This window comes from Mus caroli, unplaced genomic scaffold, assembly GCF_978045245.1.
Source record: "Mus caroli unplaced genomic scaffold, Mus_caroli_1 scaffold_10, whole genome shotgun sequence".
Lineage (NCBI taxonomy): Eukaryota > Metazoa > Chordata > Mammalia > Rodentia > Muridae > Mus > Mus caroli.
The window spans coordinates 89845808-89868806 of NW_028227265.1; the positions used below are offsets into that span (position 1 = coordinate 89845808).

At 39.2% G+C, this 22999-nt stretch overlaps 1 protein-coding gene across 1 annotated transcript; it reads left to right on the plus strand.

The window, feature by feature from the left end:
• The first annotated feature begins 3106 nt into the window (after positions 1–3106).
• Positions 3107–11044, plus strand: Fgf20 (fibroblast growth factor 20). Its single transcript, XM_021170804.2, has 3 exons — positions 3107–3777; positions 9116–9219; positions 10319–11044. The coding sequence occupies exons 1-3, from the start codon at positions 3492–3494 to the stop codon at positions 10562–10564; spliced, it is 636 nt and encodes a 211-aa protein (XP_021026463.1). The 5' UTR covers positions 3107–3491; the 3' UTR covers positions 10565–11044.
• The last annotated feature ends 11955 nt before the right edge of the window (positions 11045–22999 follow it).

Here is a 22999-nt window from a genome sequence, read left to right on the forward strand (position 1 = left end):
ATAATGTTGCACATAGAGACTTTTGTTTTATTGAAAGTATAAATCATGACTTTTAAGGGAGTTATTTTTTTCTTCAGTGAACCACATATAGAGTCATTGAATGTGTAAAACCAAATGTTACAAGACTACACTGATTGAAAAGGTGTATATGATTATGTGCTCTGAAACTACATTTTGTGTGAGTAAAAATCATACCACATATTTGAACAACAGCAAGGCAAGTGTGGTCTCTAGGAAGCACAGGTAAAGTTGATTAGATTGCAGTGTATACTTAAAAGTCGAATAATGTACCCTTGTAAAACACTCTTCAAAATTATTTAACTTCCCATGATATCATCACAGCATGTGCAAAAAAAAAACTTTAACGTTATCTTTTCCTGTCACATGACTAGAGCAAACAAAAGAAATCCTTATCTTTTTGTTTCTATTCTGGTCTTTTATAAAATAGCATTAGGTACCATTCAAAACCTACACATTAAAGCTTTGGTTTGGGTAAAAAAAAAAAAAAAGATTTATTTTGCATTTCAGACAAATTGCACCTGCTGAATTATAAAGTTAAAAAAAAAAACCTTGCTGGACAATTGAAGTAGTGTAGGGCATTATACACAGGAAACCTTGCCGTTTTCAAACCTCTTTCCAATGTGTATTTTCACATACAGGGAGCTAAGGAATGGGGCTCTCTTTACAAATAAAGGATGTTAGACTTGGAACTGAAACCCAACTGGATACAGGACTTTCCTCCTCAATAACTTGGTTATGCTTATCATACTGGGGCATTGTTGTGATAGAAAACACATACAAGTGCGAAGGCTCACGAAGACAAAGAACAGACAAGGTCTACTATTACAGTATTTGGACCTTGATGACTATTCCTGGAAAGTTTTGTTCTCTCTCTCTCTCTCTCTCTCTCTCTCTCTCTCTCTCTCTCTCTGTCTCCCCTCTCTCTGTGAGATACAAGAGATTTAAGAATTCTAATGTCTATAAATTACACAGCAGGACTGAAAATGTTCACATAAGGAAGTACACACTGAACTAATACCTCCAGGAGCAGGTGACAATAATATGTTGTGGAATAATTAACAGTGTTATACTTTGCATAGAACTTAGATCTTGAAACAGACCTCATTTAAAAGGCACTTGATCTAAGTTTAAAACCTTTATGCACCTCCTTTTTAAAAGTGATCAATGTATGTTCTGGCTACTTTAGTTATCCCACTATGAGATTCACACAACTTTGATCTAACTTTCTTTGATTTAACACTGCAATTAAGAAGATTTGGTTCAAAGTGAAAGCTCATTGGTTGATGCTTTACACTGATGTGATAATGTTTACACAGATGTGCTTTGAAATCTTGATTGGGGTGGATTTGGGGGTCCCACCACAAAACAGGCTGCAGTTATTTGAAAGGTAAAATAATATGACATCTACCTGGTGCATCCTTTAGAAGAAACTTATTGATATATGTTTCTAAAGTAATTGATCTGCTTGTTGTTTTTAGCCTGGGCTTTTGTTTTATTTTGCATATATCAACAGTAAATCACTTATTTTAAGGTCTCTTTTATAACCTGGTTCCACAAGGGTCAGTAGTTAGACCTGTGGTGACAAAAAAGTGTAACTTTACCTCTTTTAAAGCACCTGCCAATTAATTATCCAAAGCAGAAGGAGGAGGAGGGGGAGAAGGGGAAGGAGAAAAGGGGAGGAGGGGGAGGAGGGGGAGGAGGAGGAGGAGGAGGAGGAGGGAGGAGGAGGAGGAAGAGCCAGCCTTCAGAGAAAATAAAATAAACCAGTCAAATCCATTTGAACTCACAAGTTTAGGCTTTTTCTGAATAGAGCACAAAACAAGACGGGAATTCTCATCTTAAGCCAGTCTTTGAAACCCTGTGCGCAGGAAAAGAATACATCTGACCAGTGATTCCCAATTTTTCAGCCACTTATGGATTTCTCTAGGCTAGCCAGTGGAACAAAGTTTTAACATATAACTAACATATATCTATATAAGTTTTAACACATATCTAACTCCCTCAGGTCAATTTATTTATTTTACAAGTGTGATTAGGAACTCCTAAAGCTTACCAGTACATTTAAAATCTCTGATAATCATTAAGAACCAAACTTATTTCTGGCTAGTTATTTTGAGATTTTTTTTATACTTAAAGTGTGAATTTAACAACAACAACAACAAACAACAGGGTTAACTTTTAGGAAGCTACAGCTAAGACAAAAGGAAGTGTACTTAGATTGGATAAGGGTGCAGAAGCATCTATCATTTATTTCACTATTGTAGATAGTATGTTTTCATTCATAGCAAATTATAAGAATGTGAGCTAGCCTACTTGAATGGACTGTTATCGCCCCCCCCTCATGATTATACTGTGCTATTTGACTATTCTAATGAGCCCAGGACCTCCACACACAATTTATCATTTCCATAGACAGAAGGGAATCCTGGTTATATCATTTGCTGAGTTAAGATAAACATTAAAGAGAACTTGAGGGGGGGGGGCAAGGCGTTTCTACCCTAAGCTTGATTATGTAAAGAAAATCCCCCATCTAAATGATAAAAGAAAAGAGTAATGCTTGTACATTTTATTAGTGTTTTAAAATTAGTGAGTTAAACTGTCAAAGCTTTGATTTTCCTTTCATGTGTGTCTGGGCAGGTCTAAGCCTCAGGTAACGCCCTTTCCCCTTCTTCCTCCTTGCTTTTCTTTGCACCTGTCCACTGCAGGCTCCCAGCAGCTCCAAGGAGTCCAATTCTCTAGCGCCTTCATTTTCCTCCTCCCACTCATCTCCGGTTCTGTACGCCCCCCCCCCCCCTTCAGTACTCTTCAAGCTGGGCTCCTTCTCCGAGCTCTCTATCTCTGCAAATGAACTCACATCAAAGGTGGTTGTTTGTTCAGCAGCGGCTAAACAACATCCTGGTTGTCCCAGAGACAACGTAGTATACCAGGTTGTTGGCTGAGCCTCCCCGAATTTGCTAGCTGACTGACTTTGGCCAAGTGCAAGGAAAGAGTTTTCCAAGTGCTCCGTTTTAGTCACTTCCGACGAGCACAACGTGTAGAGAGGAGGCTGGTTTAAGATTTCAAACAAAACCAACCTCCCCGGCGCGCATGAAAGGACTTGATTAGCATATGTCAAGAGGACCCGCATATATACCGGGAGTGTATGTACACAGGACTCTGATCTGATCAGTTTGCTGAGCTGGAGCCTCAGCCCCCAGCTCCAGCCCCAAATCAGCAGCCTCAGCTCTAGATGTTTCTGCAAGGCCAGCAGCCAGAATTCTCCTACTCAAGGAGAGAAGATCAATCCAAGAGGGTGCACTGCACCGTCCCCGCAGGGACTTCACAGGAGTAACCCAGCCTTAACTTTTTTGGTACCTATTTGGCTATAATTTTTCTGCATTCGCCTCGCCACCCTTGGTACACTTTTTATTGGCGGTGCAGGGGGAAGTCTCCTGTTTTCTGGAATTTCAGTCATCTTGTCCGGCCCGTCCATGGCTCCCTTGACCGAAGTCGGGGCTTTCTTGGGCGGCCTGGAGGGCTTGGGCCAGCAGGTGGGGTCGCACTTCTTGCTGCCTCCTGCAGGGGAGAGGCCACCGCTGTTAGGGGAGCGGCGGGGCGCGTTGGAGCGGGGCGCCCGCGGCGGGCCGGGTTCCGTGGAGCTGGCGCACCTGCATGGGATCCTGCGCCGCCGGCAGCTCTACTGCCGCACCGGCTTCCACCTGCAGATCCTGCCCGACGGCACCGTGCAGGGCACCCGGCAGGATCACAGTCTCTTCGGTAGGTACAAGCATCCGGCCCTTGCGCCCTCAACCCCCCCCCCGCCTCCTCCTCTTCCTCTTCTCGCCTCCCACCTCCACTCTGGCAGAAGGGAATGAGCCGCGGAGCTGTGTGCTAACCTGAGCCTCTAGACATTTGGGGTGCAAGGTCCCGGGCTCAAGGGCGTGTGAGAAATTGTCCTGCCATGCAGGAGAGCAACTCTAGGTGCAGGGGGTGGAGGGTGGGGAGGGGGAGAAAGGGTGGATGGGTCCCTCACTCCTGGTACAATGCTGCTCTGTTTACTGCCTGGGGCACAAAGTGTTGGACTAGGAACCATGATCTGTCCCCCAACCTTGCCTGCACTCCTTCCTTCACAGTCAATTTTATTATTTTAGGAGGTCCCTATTCAGATTTTTCTTCCTTCCACACTTGCAGTTCTGTGGCTACCTTTTTGAAAATTAGTAACGGGAAGCATCCCAGTTCTTAAAACGTGCCCCGCAGTTATGCGGCTAGTCTGCCCCTGTCTCTCTCCGAAGGGATGGTTCTTAAACAGGATGTGAATCTTCACATGTCTACTTAGAGGTCTGCCTGGCTGCAGTTCTCTGTTCTGGTTGGGGGAGGAGAGGGAGGGAGATGGAGAGAGGGAGGAGGGAGAAGGACTGAGCATGCCCACCTGGCCAAGATTCTCTTTAGAAATTGCGAAACTGGAAAAGCAGAGATCTTGGTATTGACCTTAGGTAAGAGGAAATGGGGGAAGCGAAAGAAGATATGGCTGGGAACACAGAGAATCTCTTCTACATACAACAGCAATGCCCGGGAGCAGAAGGGGTTAATAGGATGAAGGGACTCTAGATTAGATCAGTAAAGTATCTAGTCTTAATGACTCCCCAGCCAGCCAGGTAGCTAGCAAGTGCCCCCCTCAGTGTGAGTCTTGCTTTCTGGCCCACACAACAGACAAGACAGGTTAAATCAGATAGTTTGCTAAAAGTGCTTTCTGATCCTAATATCCCAGGATACTTCCCCTGTGGCTACATTTTTCATCAATTAACCTACTAACACACTCAAGGGACGTTCCTTATCTAACCTGTGATGTCATTGAAGGGTGTCATTTTATTAAAAAAAAAACACAACATGGTGTCTTTTATTTGTCAGCATCATGAGGAATCGCGACACACATCTTTCTTTTTCAGTATGCTATTTCCAGAGCATCTCATTTCGGAGTGGCTCTTCCCGGTCTCGTTTTTCCTCTTCTTCTTCCATTCCCGTTTCTTTGTGCACTTGCAGTGCTCATTAAAACTTTGTTGAAGTGTAAATCTCCGCTGGGGAAGCAAGTGTAACCTTAGATGGGAGGAGCGGCATGTGGTGGTCATTTGGCAGCACTTAAGGGCTTAGAAAACTGACTTTTAAAAAACCCCACGTGTTTGCAGCTCCCACTGATCCATTCCAAATTCCCACTGACAATGAGTCAAGAGTGCTATGACCTAGTGGCCACTCTGGGGTCACTTTTGGAAGTGTTTGTCTTTTCTTTTCTTTTTTTTTTTTTAAATGGAGGAGGCTGACATTATGATTCTAAAGAATTTGCCTGACACCAGCTGGCCTAGTTTTCTTTCTTTAAGAAGAGTACTGTACTCGTTACATTAAAAATCCACCCCCCCGGCCCCCAATTGCGCAAACACTTTCAGGCAAAGCAGCCAGAAGTTAAAGGTGGGCTGTAGGCAACATCCGACTTTTCTGCCAGATACCAATGGGGTAAGGAAATGCTTCCTCTAAGCCTCTTGTAACGTAGGTGGTATCTCTTCCACTGTGTTCTGTCTCCTTGGAAGACAGATTCTATTGGAAGAGATTGGTGAGTACTAGAAGATGTGGTAAGATTCAGTGAGCTGTACTGAAATCTGATCCTTTAGGAATGGGTGTGGTGTATTCTTACTAATACACCGTAAAGCTTATATTTTGAATGTCTAGGAAAATATGACTTTGTTTCTGTGTTGGCTTAAGTCATGTTTTAGTGAGAGATTCTATAGAGAAACAAAATATTCACTGTTACATAAAAGGACCCTTATTAGTATGTGAACCTAAAGGAGCAGTCTCTTTATACCTTCCAGTGCTCTGAGTGGTCTAGACACTATGACTGCCAGAGGATAAGGGAAAAGGTCATATTTAATGTGTGGAACACTGTGTGCTTCTCAATTCTCCTTTTGCTAGTGCCTTAGTAACTAAGTATTAAATGATATCCCCCACCCTTTAAAAAACACTCACTTCTGTGATAATTAAATATTTGGAAAAAACCCTCAAGGATCACTATTTAAGATATTAAACACCACTAAAATAATGTTATACTAATTTGAACTTAACCAATAAAAGCTCAGATATTTAAAAACTTAAAACTATATCAAATGAACATTAACAGAGAGTTCTCAGTAAGGCTAAAAGAATACCCTACCTGAGCTCCCTGACTCTCTCTAGCAGAGTTTTTCTGCACAGTAGTATAGACAGAAGACTTTGCCTGACACGTAAACATAGAATCATTCCTTGAGAAAAAAGTGTAGCCTGAGATCAAACATAGTCCTTTAAAGCTTTTCCCTTTATTCTCCCTAGATTTGTCTGATGTGGTTGCATTGTGGATTGACTCACCTGTTTATTATGATTTAAGAAAAGGCCGGCTTTGAAAACGATACCAGAAAGACAAAGGACCTCCAAGTCTTTTTATGGGACACTGGGCATTAGAAAATCTACCTAAAATCTGTGATTACCTCTTAAGGAAAGTTCTTCATGTCTATTCTTTGGGAAAGAATTAGCTTAGTTGCCACCTCATATTATAAATAAGAAAGACTTGTCAAATCTCATTTAAGAATCAAATGATTACAAATTACTAGGTGGTATACTATTTCTTTGGTGAGAAAAAGGATCAGAATTTAAAAGTGTGGCTAAAATCTTTAGGAGGGGCACAAAAAAAAAATCCCACATGTAATGTTTTCCCCATCAGTTCCATGAGCCATAGCAAAAAAAAATCATTTATGCCTGGTTGTGTATATGGTTTTATAAGTTGTTTAAAAAGTTAAAACTATTGAATATAATTATCCTAAAGACACAGGTAATCATTTTTACTTATGTAATTACATATTTTAGGCAGCATTATCTGAAGATAAGATTTAAAGCGTAGGTGGAGCGTGTCCTGGGGTAGGAACATTGGGTGCTCGTCAGCCATGCGTCCTTTTTAATCTGAGTGAATATTCAATATAATTTAAAGTAATTACGCATTTATAATTATATCCTGGGTGAGATTCCATTTATATGTATTTATGCCAATTATGTTTCAGGTTCATGTTTTTGTTCCTGACATGAATCTTCCACTGAGAGGATTGGTGGTGGATATGATTCTCCTTTACTCCCCCATCCAGAGGTGTCAGAGTGCTTGAGTCCTGTGGAGCCTAGACCTTCCTGCTACATCTTATCTTTCTCACTTAAGCCTCCCCATTAGGGACACTGACTCTTTCAGGCCATTTACAGGCTATTTATGTGCTGTGAGATCCCTTGATAGCTCGAGAGTTCTACTAGTCTGAAATCTTAAACTTCCAAAGAGCTCATCTGCCTTAATAAGAATCTATGCTGTTTGTTTGTTTGTCTGCCAAAGAGTGAATTAATCTTTGGGTAGAATAGAGCCTTCCATATCAGGGAACCATCAGATTCTGTATTTTCTCTTTGAGAGTATCACAAGTTCAAACAGAAACTTGTACAATAAATCAAGAATTGACTTAAGAGTGAGAGTCAGGGTAACCTGTACACATTTATGCTATTTGTAAAGCTTAGGGCAAGGTGAAGGGATGAAGGCACAAAGTACTAAGGAAGACAGATCCAAGTACAGGATGTATGGTGATACTTGTTCAGTAGTCTAAGAAAAGAACCAGAAAAAGGTATCATTAGTCCAAAGGTTAGTGTGTACAGGAGAGAGAGAGAGAGAGAGAGAGAGAGAGAGAGAGAGAGAGAGAGAGAGAGAGAGAGAGAGAGAGAGAGAGAGAGAGAAATTGTATCTTTTAAAACTGTAGTCTGCTAGTGCATTAAGTTGAGAGTGGATAGAAAAGTCTATTTGTATGTTAAACTCTTGGTATTTGGCTATCATATATAATGAATTATGAAGCTTGATTGCTTCTCTGAACTTCACAGCATACTTTTTCAGATCATGGAATATAGCACATTTTGCAACCTACGAAGTCTAGAAACTATTGTACTCCCCTCAATAAACCTAGAACCATTAGACTAGGGCTCAGAAAATGTAAGTTCAAGCACCATTTTTACTAATTACAAAAATCATGTCCTTTAGGCATTTCAGTCACTATTTCTGAGCCTCAGTTTCTTTCCATCTCACATGGCAATAAAAACAATCTTCCCTTTTAATTATCAGAGATTATTTTTAAAGTTGAGGTAAAATTAATTATTAGCCCTTTATTTTTAGAATGTTGTTTTATTTGTATGGGATTTGTAAGCACACATGTGTCACACGTGTGCTGCAGTGCCTACAGAAGCCAGAAGAAGGTGTCAGATTCTCTAGAAATGGAGCTGTAGCTGGTTATGTGCCATTTGGGTGCTGGGAACCAAGCATGAGTCCTCTGCAAGAACAATGTGTTAGTTAGGTTTTCAATGTGTGTTATAAACCGTGAACTAAAAGAAACTTGGGGAAGGAAAGGATTTATTTCATCTTGCAATTTTCAGATCATTTTCATCACTGAGGAAAGTCAGCTCGGGAGCCTGAAGGAAGCAGTACTGTTACTGGCTGGCTCCTTATGGCTTACTAAGTTCACTTTCTTATAGTACCCAGGACCATCTATCTGACCAGGGATCCTTGTGCCCACAGTAGGCAGGGCATGTCAATCATCAATCAAGAAAATGACCATGGCTTTGCCCACCAGCCAACCTGATAGCATGTTCTCAGCTGAGGTTCCCTGTTCTGAGATGACTCTAGCTTGTGACACATTGACAGGATATCTTTTTTTTTTTTTTTTTTTTTTTTTTTTGGTTTTTCGAGACAGGGTTTCTCTGTATAGCCCTGGCTGTCCTGGAACTCTGTAGACCAGGCTGGCCTCGAACTCAGAAATCCGCCTGTCTCTGCCTCCCGAGTGCTGGGATTAAAGGCGTGTGCCACCATGCCCGGCTTGACAGGATATCTTAACACAAGCTGCAATTGCTTATAATTAACTGGTAGAGTTACAGAAGACCAGGAATAACTTTGTTACCTATTTCCCTGTTGTGATGATAGCATCCATTTATTTGTTGAATATTTAAAAGTGTTGATATTTATCCCTCTCCATCCTGTAATTATATGTTCATTAACCAATCCAAATCTTTATTTTGTTTATAAATTCAGGTATCCTGGAATTCATCAGTGTGGCAGTGGGACTGGTCAGTATCAGAGGTGTGGACAGTGGCCTGTACCTTGGGATGAATGACAAAGGAGAACTTTATGGATCAGTATGTATTATCATTTTAATTATTATTATAATTATGCAAGAATGGATATCTATTTTAATCTCTATCAATAATTTCTGATAGACATTAATACATGTAGCTGACATAACAGATATTTCTACATATGTACATGGAAAGTAGAAACAATATTCTAAATTTAAACATACTGAGGTCATATTATATTTAGTCATTCAGTCTCGGTTTTTAAATTTTCAACCAATATTGCTACAATTGCACCTGGCCTTCCTGTCCATTTTCCCAGGTCTTTCCAATTCTTCTATATTTTAATCATTCCTACCAGAAACAGAACTCTGTATGTCAGCCCTGGATAACGACATAAAGAATGTAGTGCATAGTGATCTGATGATAGAATTACAAAACTTTTCATAAAAATTTGAGAAAGCATATGCACACAATGTTCATGGTATGTGTTGGAATAAACAAACAATGTGGATATATGTATCCTTTAGAATATATGTATGCACATATGCACACACACACACACAGAGAGAGAGAGAGAGAGAGAGAGAGAGAGAGAGAGAGAGAGAGAGAGAGAGAGAGAGGAGAGAAAATTTTGAAAAAAATAAGAAAACATTGGATTTCTACTTCATTTCCCTGATATTAATGGTAGACTATTCAGAAGTTAATCATGGAGACTTTATCATTGAACAATATACTTATTAGATGAAATGATGAACTTGAGTTAGAAATTTAAATTGTAGCAAGATCTTGACTTGCCCAACTTGCTAGCAGAGATTTGATGCTTGTGCCTTTGGTATCTATCTCATGATGGGATAAGGTGAACTACAGCCTGCAAAATGATGGTGGTGATAACATGGAACACGGGAAAGCTCAAAATATTTGTTGTACATTTGAAAACAAAATTGTGAGTTTGAAATTTTGGTTTAAAGTTCCTTGAACTAATTGACTAGATAAAGTAATATAGAGGGGGAAATTTTCACATGCTGTATGAACAAAATCAAAACAAAACATTATAATGTAAGCAAAGAAATAATAAGATAGAATTGAGGCTTTTGTAAGGAACTTGTTTTGAAGGCATTTCTAAAATTCTATATTTCTTTCTTTTCTTTTCTTTTAAAAGGAGAAATTGACTTCTGAATGCATCTTCAGGGAACAATTTGAAGAGAACTGGTATAATACCTATTCGTCCAACATATATAAACATGGAGACACGGGTCGAAGGTATTTTGTAGCACTTAACAAGGATGGAACTCCAAGAGATGGTGCCAGGTCCAAAAGACATCAAAAGTTTACCCACTTTTTACCAAGACCAGTAGACCCAGAAAGAGTTCCAGAATTATACAAAGACCTACTGATGTACACTTGATGAATCTAGAGCCATTATGTTAAAATCACAGTTCCTGCTGTTAAATAACACTGAAGAAGATGTTCAGGATATTACGGGAGTCTGCTTTTCACTGAAAGACTCTATTTGGGAAGAAAATTGAGAGTAAGGAATTAACTTGAAGCAAAGCAAGATCATTCTTCGTAAGTGGATTGTAGTTCCTTAGACACATTGTTTCAGTCTTACCAGTAGACTGAGGATGCTGAAATCAGTTCATCTGTGGATAATGTGAACCTTGCTGCTGACGCCGCATGTCTCTGGATAATGTTTACTTGGACAGTTATCTTAAAAATAGATACTTCATGTTGAAGAAGTGGATTGAGATGACATAATTACTGCCTCATAAATTCTGAGGACCTTGTAGAAAGGTTAGAACGTTATACATAAAACAAAAATCAAAATACTAGATGGCTTTGATCTACAAAACCTGCCACAATGAGATGGAACTTTTCTTTTAGAAGAATGGACCTATTTATACTTTTTTCAATTTACAAATATTTATTATATATATTTATTTATTAAAGAGTTTATTTTTACTAGTATATGAAGACTATACAAAATAAAACAAACAAAAAGAGCAACAAAGTGTCCTTTATTTGTGCCATTGCATTGTGTTAGTCTTGGAATATAAAGAAGCCTTCATTATTATATAATTTATTAGCCACAGAATAAAATGTTCATTTGTTTGTAAAAATTAAGTACAGCATAGATTATAGTTTTATACATTCACTTGCCTTCTAAAGTAGCATGGATCCCTTTTGGCCTTGATTTGTGTTGAATTTAACTCAGGTTTGAAAGGGAACTGGACATTTTCATTTTATGTTTTTGATAGCATTGATTTTTCAGGTGAGAGCTGTTCTATTTCTAGAGGACAATTTTAAAATGAGAAAAGTCTAAGTCCCCTGGGGAAAATCTTTAGTAGTTAGAACATACAATGTTGAAGTTATCAAATAATATAGTCAATTTATGTTTACTTATCTTATTAGTTTCATATAGGGGAAAAACATTTTCTTTCACCACATGATCATAGAAAGAATTAGTCTGTGTAGAAGGACTTCCATTAACAATGGTAAAGTTGTAGCTACCTGAATTTGGTGGTGTTCTCATGGCTACATTAAATATACATTAATGATTCCTATGCAGCAGACATTGTGGAGAGTACCAAAGAATGCAATGGTGTGATGCCCAAGAGGAAGTCATCCCTGCATCCTGTGGCTCAAAAATTAACAAACACTCTAAGTGTGAACTGCAATGTACTTCTACAGCTGAACAAGTTTTAGCCACTGAAAGGGAGGGAGAGGGAAAGAGAGAGAGAGAGAGAACAGGCTCAGAGGGTGGATGGTCCAGAGAGAGCTTTTCTAAAGAGGTGAAATTTCTGGTAGATTCAAAACAACAAGAAGGAGCTAAGAGCCAACTAGGCCAAAACGTGTCAATAAGGCAAACAATCAATGAAGGCTCTTCCATTCGAGAAATCTAAACTCCCCCACGTCCCATTGATGACGTCAAAGATGTTGAAGGCCAGACAATTATAAGTTGAGGTTTTTCAGGAATGTTTTAATCCCAAGGATACTTTTATCTGTATGGAATGAATGGCCATTTGCCTTCTCACCTGTTCACACAGATTTCTGTAAGGGAAGCACCACGTTTTTCTTTTATCTTTTGGTTCTTTTGAGACAGTGCCTATGTGGCTCTAGCTAATTTAGAGCTTACTATGTAGACTAGGCTGGCCTTGAACTCACTGATCACAGGTTAGCTTGGTGATAAATGTGAGTCCTAACCAGCCTCTGAGCTTCTGATGGGAATGGAGTCTCTACAATGCAGTTGAGGGAATGGTTTCTGCCTTCTCTGGGATTCTGAGCTTTCTTTATTTGCTGGTTCTTCCCACATCTCATGCTGTTGAGTAGTGGGATGTTACTGTCTTCCCTCCGGGCTCATGCTTCAGGGGTCTTGTTTTGGTTTCATGAATATCTAAAACCCACTATCTGGTTGAGTAGTAGGTTTATTTTCATCAAATCAATTCCCTGCATTGACTTCTTCTCTAATAGGGATGATGGGTAGAGCTGGTTTGTCTTACTTTCAGGAACTTGGTGGTATGACATCTATTCTTTGCAGATGTGGAAATGAATACAAGTGCTTTATTCTTATGAATAAAGGAGTTAGAATGGAGGGGGATGCATCAGAAACTAGAATAGTATTTTGGTTGCTTGAACCTCGATCTGAAAAATCTCTCCTTCATCATACAGTGCCATAGCATTTTCTTCGTTACATAATTAAACATTTTAGCATGCATAGTAAGCTTTCACACTTATCTAGTTGAAGTCAGATTGATCCTAAGCTTAGTTCTAGAGCTAGTTGTCCAAGGTTGATTAATCATACATACCATCTTGGTCACAGAATCTAATGAAAGGATCAACCAACTACATCAACCAAAGCCCTTCTGGGGCTTTCATGTGACTTCCTGGGTTTTCTCCTGACATGGCAGGTATTTAAAAAAAAACCCAAAAAACAAAAAACAAAAACAAAACAAAACAAAACAAAACAAAACAAAACAAAACAAAAAAACAGGGAAGCTTCCAGCTTCTGGTTCTCAGAGCTGATATAAAGGAAAACCCAAAGCAGAGGCGAAGCTAATACCAGGTAAATGAGGGTTGCCAGAGATGGCTGTGGAGACTTAGGCTTGGGATTCGAAACCCAAACAAGAACTTTTAATGGTTATTTGGTGAGATTTGAGCATCTTCCATTTCCTTTTCTTCCTCCTTTGTTCTTTAAAGAATGGATGTTTTATGTAGCTCTATCTGGCCAGGGAACTCACTCATTAGACCAGGCTAACTTCTGCCTTGCAATAGAATATAGAAAAGTGAGGGACACTGTGACAATTATACGACATAAAACTGTTTCTGTAGTACATTTGCTAGCAGTAGATAGTCTCCTCACTGAATGAAAGAAGTAAGCACCAGGATGGGGAAAGCCAGAGTACCAGGAAGCCTCAGGTGGCCTATAGGAGCCAAGAATAGCATCCAGTTGATAACTAGTTCAAAGCCACACCCAGTCCTACAACTGCAAGAAACCATCATCTGCCAATAACTAAAAGCTCAGTGAATTGTAACCAATCAAGCCTCAAGACAAGAATACAACCTGCAAGTTATAACTCTTCTACCCTGAGCTGAGGGTCCACTTAAATCCTGATAGACTGCTTGACCCACAGAAAGCACAGAACAATAACGCATTCTGTTTTTAAACCACTGATTTCATAGTCTTATAACATATAGAATAGGTAACTAATATATTCACTAAAGGCACATTTATTATTGATAAGATTTCTCAAATACTTTCTCGTGTTCACTTTTTTCTTTTTTCTTTTTTTAATATTTTTTATTATGCATTTTCCTCAATTACATTTCCAATGCTATCCCAAAAGTCCCCCATACCCTCCCCCCAACTTCCCTACCCACCCATTCCCATTTTTTGGCCCTGGCGTTCCCCTGTACTGGGGCATATAAAGTTTGCTTGTCCAATGGGCCTCTCTTCCCAGTGATGGCCGACTAGGCCATTTAAAAATCATAAACTGTGAGTATAGAGGTGGGTATCCTTGCATATGATCTTAGCCTTAAAAGTTAGATGAATGCATTTCTAAACCTTTCTTTCTTTCTTTCTTTCTTTCTTTCTTTCTTTCTTTCTTTCTTTCTTTCTTTCTCTCTCTCTCTCTCTCTCTCTCTCTCTCTCTCTCTCTCTCTCTCTCTCTTTCTTTTTCTTTTCTTTTTTTTTTTTGAGACAGGGTTTCTCTGTGTAGCCCTGGTTGTCCTGGAATTCACTCTGTAGACCAGGCTGGCCTCGAACTCAGAAATCCTGCCTCTGCCACCCAAGTGCTGGGATTAAAGTCATGTACCACCATGCCCGGCTGTTTCTAAACATTTCTGTACCTGAATGAAGTCACCCAACTGCCTCTTCTGTACAAGAAATTATGAATACTGATGACAGTAAGCCACACTTACTGCCTTTCTAACCCACGACTTTCTAACTGTCTTAGGATTCTATTGCCATGATAAAAATACTATGACCCAAAGCAACTTGGGCAGAAAAGTTTATTTCAGCTTATAGTTTGTAGTCTGTCCAGAGAAGCCAGGGCAGAAGCTCAAGGCAGGAACCTGGAGGCAGAAACTAACACAAAAGTCTTGGGGGAGTGCTGCTTACTGGATTGCTTACTCCTAGCTTGTTCAGTCTGCTTTCTTATCTACCCAAGGACCAGCTGTTCAGGGATGGCATCTCCCAGAATGAACTGTGTGCTCCCCTGTCAATCACAGATGTGAGCATCCTCCATTCTTAAACATAAGCATCTTAAAGGTGTGAGTGGGTGTGTAGAGGGATCTCATGTGGCATTTCTGTTATATTGCTCCTTCTTCAAGTTATTTTCTGGTGATTGAATGCTGCAGGTCTCGTTGATATCACTGTATCGGAATACTGGCCTACCCTTTTCCTGGCTGAAGTCTGGTTGGTGTCTTTGCACACAGCAAAGAGGTCCCTCAGCATCTTGGAATTGTCAAGAGTTTTCTAGCATATTTCACTTTCAGTTTTTCAATTGACAGGGAACACATGTATTCATCCATCCAAGGCCTAATTGTATTTTATGCTTGCTCAGTGTCTAAGACAAAACTTGGGAAAGATCTGTCTATCTCTGATTTAACAACATTCTAAGTTAAGTCAACCAGTGTACACTGATCCAGGAATAGCAACACCATAAAAGTTGAGTGTTTTTTACAGAAGCACTAAAGAACCATTCTGTATATGCTATTAACTATTTACTTATGAAATTAATTTCCTTACTGTAAAGCTTACTTGCTTTCCATTTTAATATGGGTTTCCTCTATATTCATGTCTTAAATAAGATGATTCTGTGTCAGTTTATTCCTGACAAAAGTTTAGAAGTTAAAGTTGGGTTTAATTAACATTAGTGTCTTTATCTTGGCACTCATGATGTATCACATCTGACGTTGAAGCATTTCTCTTTGTCTATCTAATGCTCCGACACTACTAATTATGGTATCAGGAAGAATATTGTGCTATTTTTGTATAATCCATTTATTTCATGATTGTATAATCCCATTGTTCAAATTATGCATATATATATTGCATTATACTCATGCACACACAAGCGTGCATACACACACATCTGTACTGGCTGGCTGGCTGGCTGGCTTAGTGTCAACTTGACACAAGCTAGAGTTATCAGAGAGGAAGGAGCCTCAGTTGATGAAATGTGCCATGAAATCTAGTTATAACACATTTTCTCAATGAGCAGTAGGGGGAGGCCCCGGCCCTTTGTGGGTGGTATTATCCCTGGATTGGTGGTCCTAGGATTTATAAGAAAGAAGGCATTGCAGCAATAGAAGCTCTAATGAAGACAATATCTAAACATCTAAATATATATGTGTACTAGGGTAGCCTGGTAGCCTAGATTAGCCTCAAATTCATGATTCACCTACCCAGTCTCCCTAGTGCTGGATGACAGGTTAGAGTTATGCCTAGTTTAAGTATTGTATTCTAATAGAACCTCCAGGTAATGCTATTCTAAGATTTCTAGACAAATTTACTAACTAAACTTATTATATACAATGAATAAAAACAGTTAAAGTAGAAAGGCTGAAATGAACGAAGTGGGTAGATGTATACTTAATTCAGGCGACTCAGCAGTCTACATCTTACTGAACAGAATATTTTTGTAGGTAAAACCTTGAAACTGTACATTCTCCAGCAGTTTCTTTATTTTAAATGATTGAGAAAATATAAACATTGCCGTAATATGGTATTGAATGAAAGATCAGGTTGAAAGTTATATAATTAGTAGCAGTTCATTGCCTTGTATGCACCTACAAAATATGAAATGTTATTTTATTTGGAATTCTTGTTTCCTTTTAAAAATATAGTGTACTAGAGCAAGATTCATTGTTCTCGACGATCTAAGGAACTCAAAAGTGGACCATGTTCTATCGTGTCTTTCACACTGCTACCCCAGAAGCTTCCTCGGGCTATGAAATGATGTTTCAGTTGTGTGGAACATATGCATTGTCTTGCACTTGTAGTAATTCTCAAACTGAATCTTCTACTCAGAAAGTAGAAACATTTAATTGCATTATTACATTGCTGAAAACATCCTACCGGCTTTTCATTTTATCACACAACCCTGATAATCCAGAGACCATCCTAGAATGTGTTCCAATCAACTTTAATTGGATTTTCTAGTTGTTGAAATAGGACGGCTTGTTCTCTCCTGCAAGAGCACCCTCACTACCCACAGCCTATAGGCCTGTGTTAGGTAGGATACTTTAAGATTGTAGTTCTTCATATAGAGCCTCTGATAGGCAAGGCTGAATACATCAAACAGTGATAGCTGGTGAAACTTTCCCACATATGCTAAAAATAGCTCTGATTCTCATCACATTGAGTAACCTTACATTCAGAGCCTCAAAGTGTCCTGAGATTGTGCTGTAGCCTTGCTTGGTAGGACTAACTCACAGAACGGAAATGTCAGAGACCTATAAGAATTAAAAAAAAAAAAAAGCCCCTAAAGCTATTTTCTTCTTTTGAAATTTCCCTTCTCCTTTCTGTTAAACTATTTCTATATCCCTGCTCCTCTGTCTACAAACTTCCCCTATAGTCTGTGGCTGTGGTAGAACACAAGTTCTCTGAGTATAACAATCATTACCATCTTCATGAGAGCACCTGTGACTACCTGCAGGCTCCCTTCATGACGTTGACGTTGCCTCCTCGAGGAAGGGTTGTGAGGAGGGCAATTAGATCCTAGGCACTACCTGCCATACTGATCTCCCAACTGCATGCAGTTCTCAGGCTCTTGGGAGTTGACAGAATATATAAAGGGTGGAAGGTTAGCTGAAAAGGAATCGCCATTTATGCTGCTATTCAGAAGCCACCATTCACAATAGAGAGAGGCTTTCTGATGATGTAGGTACTTGGGAGATATCAAAGCCTCTGTAAGGAGCTCTTCATGCCTGCTCTGTAAATGGACTCAATAAATCCATTTGATGCATCAAGCTAGACTTGGGTGTCGTCAGACTTTAGTATGTAGTTGGTGCCCTGCCTCCGTGAAGAGACATTTTTTCACCTCTTCCTAGAAAAGTTCACAGAGCATTAGCCTCTGATTGGTTTAAACATTTTCTGCCCCTCCCCCAAATTTGAGTGTTTATTTTGTATATTTCTGGTATCCGGAAATCACTGTATTTCTTTATTTCAACAAGAATCCCTCTCCCCACATAGTTACTGTTGTGGGGAGCGTAGGGCTATAGTTCCAGTTCATGCTTACCTAACATGGCACTGATAACGATATCCAGTATTGGCTAAGGTGGCTAGTTCTGGACATCTAGGTAGGAGGGGTGTGAGTCAGCATAAATTGGCTAACACCAGATGCTTGGGGAACCCAAAAGTAAACAATGATGTAATCTGTTACATAACTACTTTTGGCAAAATGCCACTTTAATGTAGGTTTTTTTTTTCTTCTTTTTCTATAAATAGGTCCTGAGACTACTGGCTGGCCCTCTAGCCCAGGGTACTTAAAGTATGTTGTATGTTCTTGAGGGTCTACACATTTTTAATATTCTGGACCCCTTTGATTCTCTCTCTGTTCATGCCCCCAGAATTCAGGCCCATTAGATTTCTAAGAAAGTCTGATTTTAGTACAACATGTTTCACAACCAGCCAAAATCTTTCCCACAAAGAATGGTGTTATTCTTAATTTAGTGGTACTACTGCTTTCTCTCTGGTGCTTTAATACAGTTTCAAGGCTTATACTCTATTTCATCAGGTATCTCCATGATAATGAATATGAAAAAGAATTCTTGATGTTCTCCCATATCTATCCACTAGACTGTGACTCTGTACCATTTGTTAGATGTCATTTGTGAAGGGACATATTACTATAAAGCTAAATTATTTTCCAGGGGAATACAATTGTACTGTAAATCACTCTTTGCCCTGAAGCTGGAATTTTGATGGTTACTACACTTTGAGTTATTTGTACTTAATGGCCCTGGAGGTATTAGACCCAAAGGGTAGAAGGCAAGTATAGTCTTTCTTAGAAGCAGCAATATGCCTTCAGCACTGTTTAAAGGCGCTTTTCCAGGGCTGGTATCAGATTCCTCCATAATTCTGTGAAGGCTTAGCACTTCTTTGGAGACGATAACTCCTCTCTAATAATTTTAGTATTTAAACCTAATGGCAGAGGTCTCATTTACCTATCCTTTCTTGGCAGTGGCCAGTTGCCACAAATTGATTCCTGTTGGCGTCAAAAGGAATTGACACTCAATCTAAGAATAGTTATTTTAACTGCAGCCTGATGAAGACTGACTTTCACATTTGAGTCCTGTTATCTGGGTAGGGATGTGCTAATTGAGGAGCCCTATCAATGGCATAACACGGAGGAGTCATGTTTTGGTACTCTGGGATGTATAACTTTTAAGATATAGTGTTTAGGAAGCTATACCATCTAACGTTAAACATGCTATATAATTCAGAAGTGCCAATATTCACATGTAAACATCTCTTTGCTTCCTACTTAGTGATGTGGCTTTTAAGGATCAATTCTTTTTCTTGTTGGGGTCATAATCTATTTGCTCCCCATAACACTATTCCTAGAAGATTTTGTTTTGCTTTGGTTTTGAGACAGGATTTCTTTATAAAGCTGGCTGTCCCAGAACACCAAGTGCTTGGATTAAAGGAGTATTCCACCACTACTTTAATATCCTAAAAGCCCTTGAATGTTTTTCTCAGTTAAATTGTTGTGCTATTGATAGTCATCAAATCAATGAGGTAACACAGGGCCCTGGACACAACTATTTCTAACTACTAATCAATATGGCATCTTTGAAATGAAAACATTGTCTACCAGCAGATCAAGAACTTCTATTTAAGTTCCATGTGCCTAGATAATAACACGATGCTTAGGAGTTTGTCCCTAGATAATAAAAGTATAATTCTGGCTAAAGGAAAGCAAAGTACTCTGGTGACCAAAAGAAAGAGATCTGCATTTGCTATTTCATTGACCAGGGATTAGTTAAAGGCTGATGATGTAATGTCCTTCTCTATTTTAGACTAGTCAAACCAGTTTGATAGAAGGATAAGTGGTGTTTGGGGTTATTCTCAGTTTCTTCAACACCCCTATTATGTAATTTGGTGTACTTCTACCATAGCTTGGCATCATTTTGTATTTGTGATTGTGCTGACACAGAATTATTCTGGTGGTCCTCTTTTAGCACGGTGACTGCTGTGCTCCTGTTCCCACCAAACAGAATTGTAGTGGCTCTCTTGCAATTACCCACTCATGGAAAAGAAATTCCAGTTCAGGAAAACTTGCTTAGATCTCTGCTTCTATCAATTATCACCTCTTAGCAACCTCAGCTACTCCTCTTCAGATCTTTTGGCTGTCTAAGGAACTTTCTTTTTATATTCAAGTGCCCCAAATTGTTGCTTTTTATCTTGTGCTCCTGAGATTGTTGAATATTGTCTTTTATTTTAAATGGGTCATACGATTTAGAATCTCTCCAGGTGGGTCTGACATTCAATGGACTTGCATGCTATGGAACTATTGGTTCTTTTCTTTGAAAGACTGGGTCCGATCCGCAGACTCTAGGGCCAGGTTTCTTAAATTTGCAAAGATCAGAAAAATAAATCAAAGAAAATGCTTTTAGAAGTTGTCCTTTGTTTTTCATGTGCAGGGAGACGTCTATCCTTAAGATTTACGAAGTCCTTGTTTCTGAGTTCTTTCTCTTGGCTCAGCTCCCAGTCATTTTAAAGTGGCTTGTTACTATCTGTGTGGAGGCTTTGCCAAGGTTGTTGCCATGGCTGCAGTGCCTGCAAATTTAGCTGATTCTTGTGTCCTATTGATCTCTAAGTCTTAGCAGCTCACTAACATTCTCCTTATGAATTTGAGGTCATATTATCCCAAATCTAAAATGCTTCTGTTTTTGGAGGAAAATTATCATGCAATTATTATATGATTCCAAAGATTTTCATTAGCCAGTTTTTATGACAATTTCCCATGAAATTCATGCTCCCAATCTAAAGCTTTTGGGGAAGTAGAAATCCAGTCCTTTTAAAGCAGACTTAAATTTTGGAGAAAAAAGGGAGATCAGTGCAGAAGGACAGGGAGGGATGAGGGACAAATAACACTAAGGATGTTTAATAAAGCCTCAGGGAACAGTATTATTTTATATTTACCCCAGTGATTCCATAAATAATACTGACTATTGCTGCTGCTATCGGTTGCTTCTTTAAAGTCTCCATTGCTGAAGACACAAGACTCAAAAGATTTAAGCTGGATCTAGCTTGAAAGACTTTTTCCTGAGGTCTAGCTTTCATAGTACCAGAAGGTAGTATGTAAACTGCCAGGGGAGGGAAGAGATCAGTAGTCCTATCCAGCTTGATACCAATGAACTATAACAATGGCCAGCATGGCAAGAAATCCCTACAGGTGTAATCGTGGCATTTATATCTTGACAGTAATCAACATCTATGTAATTGGACCCAAGGCCCACAGGAGAGGAATCATGGCTGATTCTAGAAACATAGCCAACTACCAAGTGCTAGAGAAGTCATGGATCCCTGACAAGTGCCTACTACCACTAGTAGACCAGCATAATTACTAACTGCATTCTAAAACTTATCCTATATCCAAGGATCCATGTAGCAACCACCTGCCAGCGTAGAAGCTTCTTTTTACAGCACATGGAGATCATTAAAGAAAACCACAATTGGTCATAATGCAGGGATCATGTGGTGCCTAGCCCTACGAGATACACCTACATTGTAACTCCTACACTCAAGGCTCATCATGGAAGAAGGGAGTGGAAAGGCTGTCAGATCCAACGGATCAGAAAGCCTGTCATGAGATTGGATCTCCTAGAAATAATAGGGAATAGACATCCATGATACTTCAACAACATAGCTTCCTAAACAGGACCTGAACAATGATAAGATCAATAGACATATCACAAGTTCCCATACCAGACAAAAGAACTACAGGCAAGGAATGACTGCTGAGACAGGGAGAATTAGTCTCTCCCAGGGATAAGCCCCCTAATCGATTAACCAACATGAAGTTGTCAGGATTGAAACCATATACAAACAGACCACACTAAACGGAATAAAAAAGTTCTATTTATATACATATATATTTTAAGAATAATAAAAGAAAAAAGACTATCAACTTGAGACTGTATGATGGAGGATGTGGGCGGGGTTGAAACGAGGGGAAATGGGAAGGATTGGAGGGGAAATGGGTAAGGGGGATGTGATATCACATTTTAAATCAACATTTTCATGAAAACAAAAATATATAGAAATAAACAAATAATTTAAAAAGACAGTAAACTTTCTTTGACTCTGTTATCTACTATCTGGAATTCCACAACACAGAATAAAAAGCTGACTAATATTAATTATGACCCATGAAAATACTTTCTGAATGTCAATATAGAGAGCAGCATATTAAATATAATTTGCTAATTATTTTTAAGAAGACATGCATTCACCCACCATTTTTTATCTGAACAGTAGGTATCTGAAGTTCCTTCTCTTTAACCTACCTGAACCTTTGGTTATCAGGTTGTGTTGCTTTGTTTTGTTTTGTTTTTTAGCTAGTGTTGTTCCACTATTTCTTGATGCTTTCCCTTTGTTGTTGTTTATACTTACATTATAAATGAGGGTCTCATGAAGTAGCTCAGGCTGGAATGAAAGTTATTGTGTAGCTCTGGATAGACTTAAACACATGGTGTTTTGCTCCTCAGACTCTCAAATGAGAGCATTATAAGTACATGCCACTATGCCTGGTTTCCTTGGGAAGATTTTGTAATTTAAGTATCATATCCATACTTAGAGCCAAGGTTGATTTTTTAGATCAATGCTGTTTTTTTTTTTTTTTTTTTTTTTTTTTTTTTTTTTTTTGCCTGTGAGATGCCTTGACTTTTAAGATATATGGCATACAGTTATAAAATCTGCACGTTGATTAAAGTGTTTGAATCTTACCTACATATCACTTTAATTAGCATATATTTTTTTAATTTATTTTTTTATTAGGTATTTTCCTCGTTTACATTTTCAATGCTATCCCAAAAGTCCCCCATACCCACCCCCCCAATCCCCTACCCACCCACTCCCACTTTTTGGCCCTGGGGTTCCCCTGTACTGGGGCATATAAAGTTTGCAAGTCCAATGGGCCTCTCTTTGCAGTGATGGCCGACTAGGCCATCTTTTGATACATATGCAGCTAGAGACAAGAGCTCCGGGGTACTGGTTAGTTCATATTTTTGTTCCACCTATAGGGTTGCAGTTCCCTTTAGCTCCTTGGGTAATTTCTCTAGCTCCTCCATTGGGAGCCCTGTGATCCATCCAATAGCTGACTGTGAACATCCA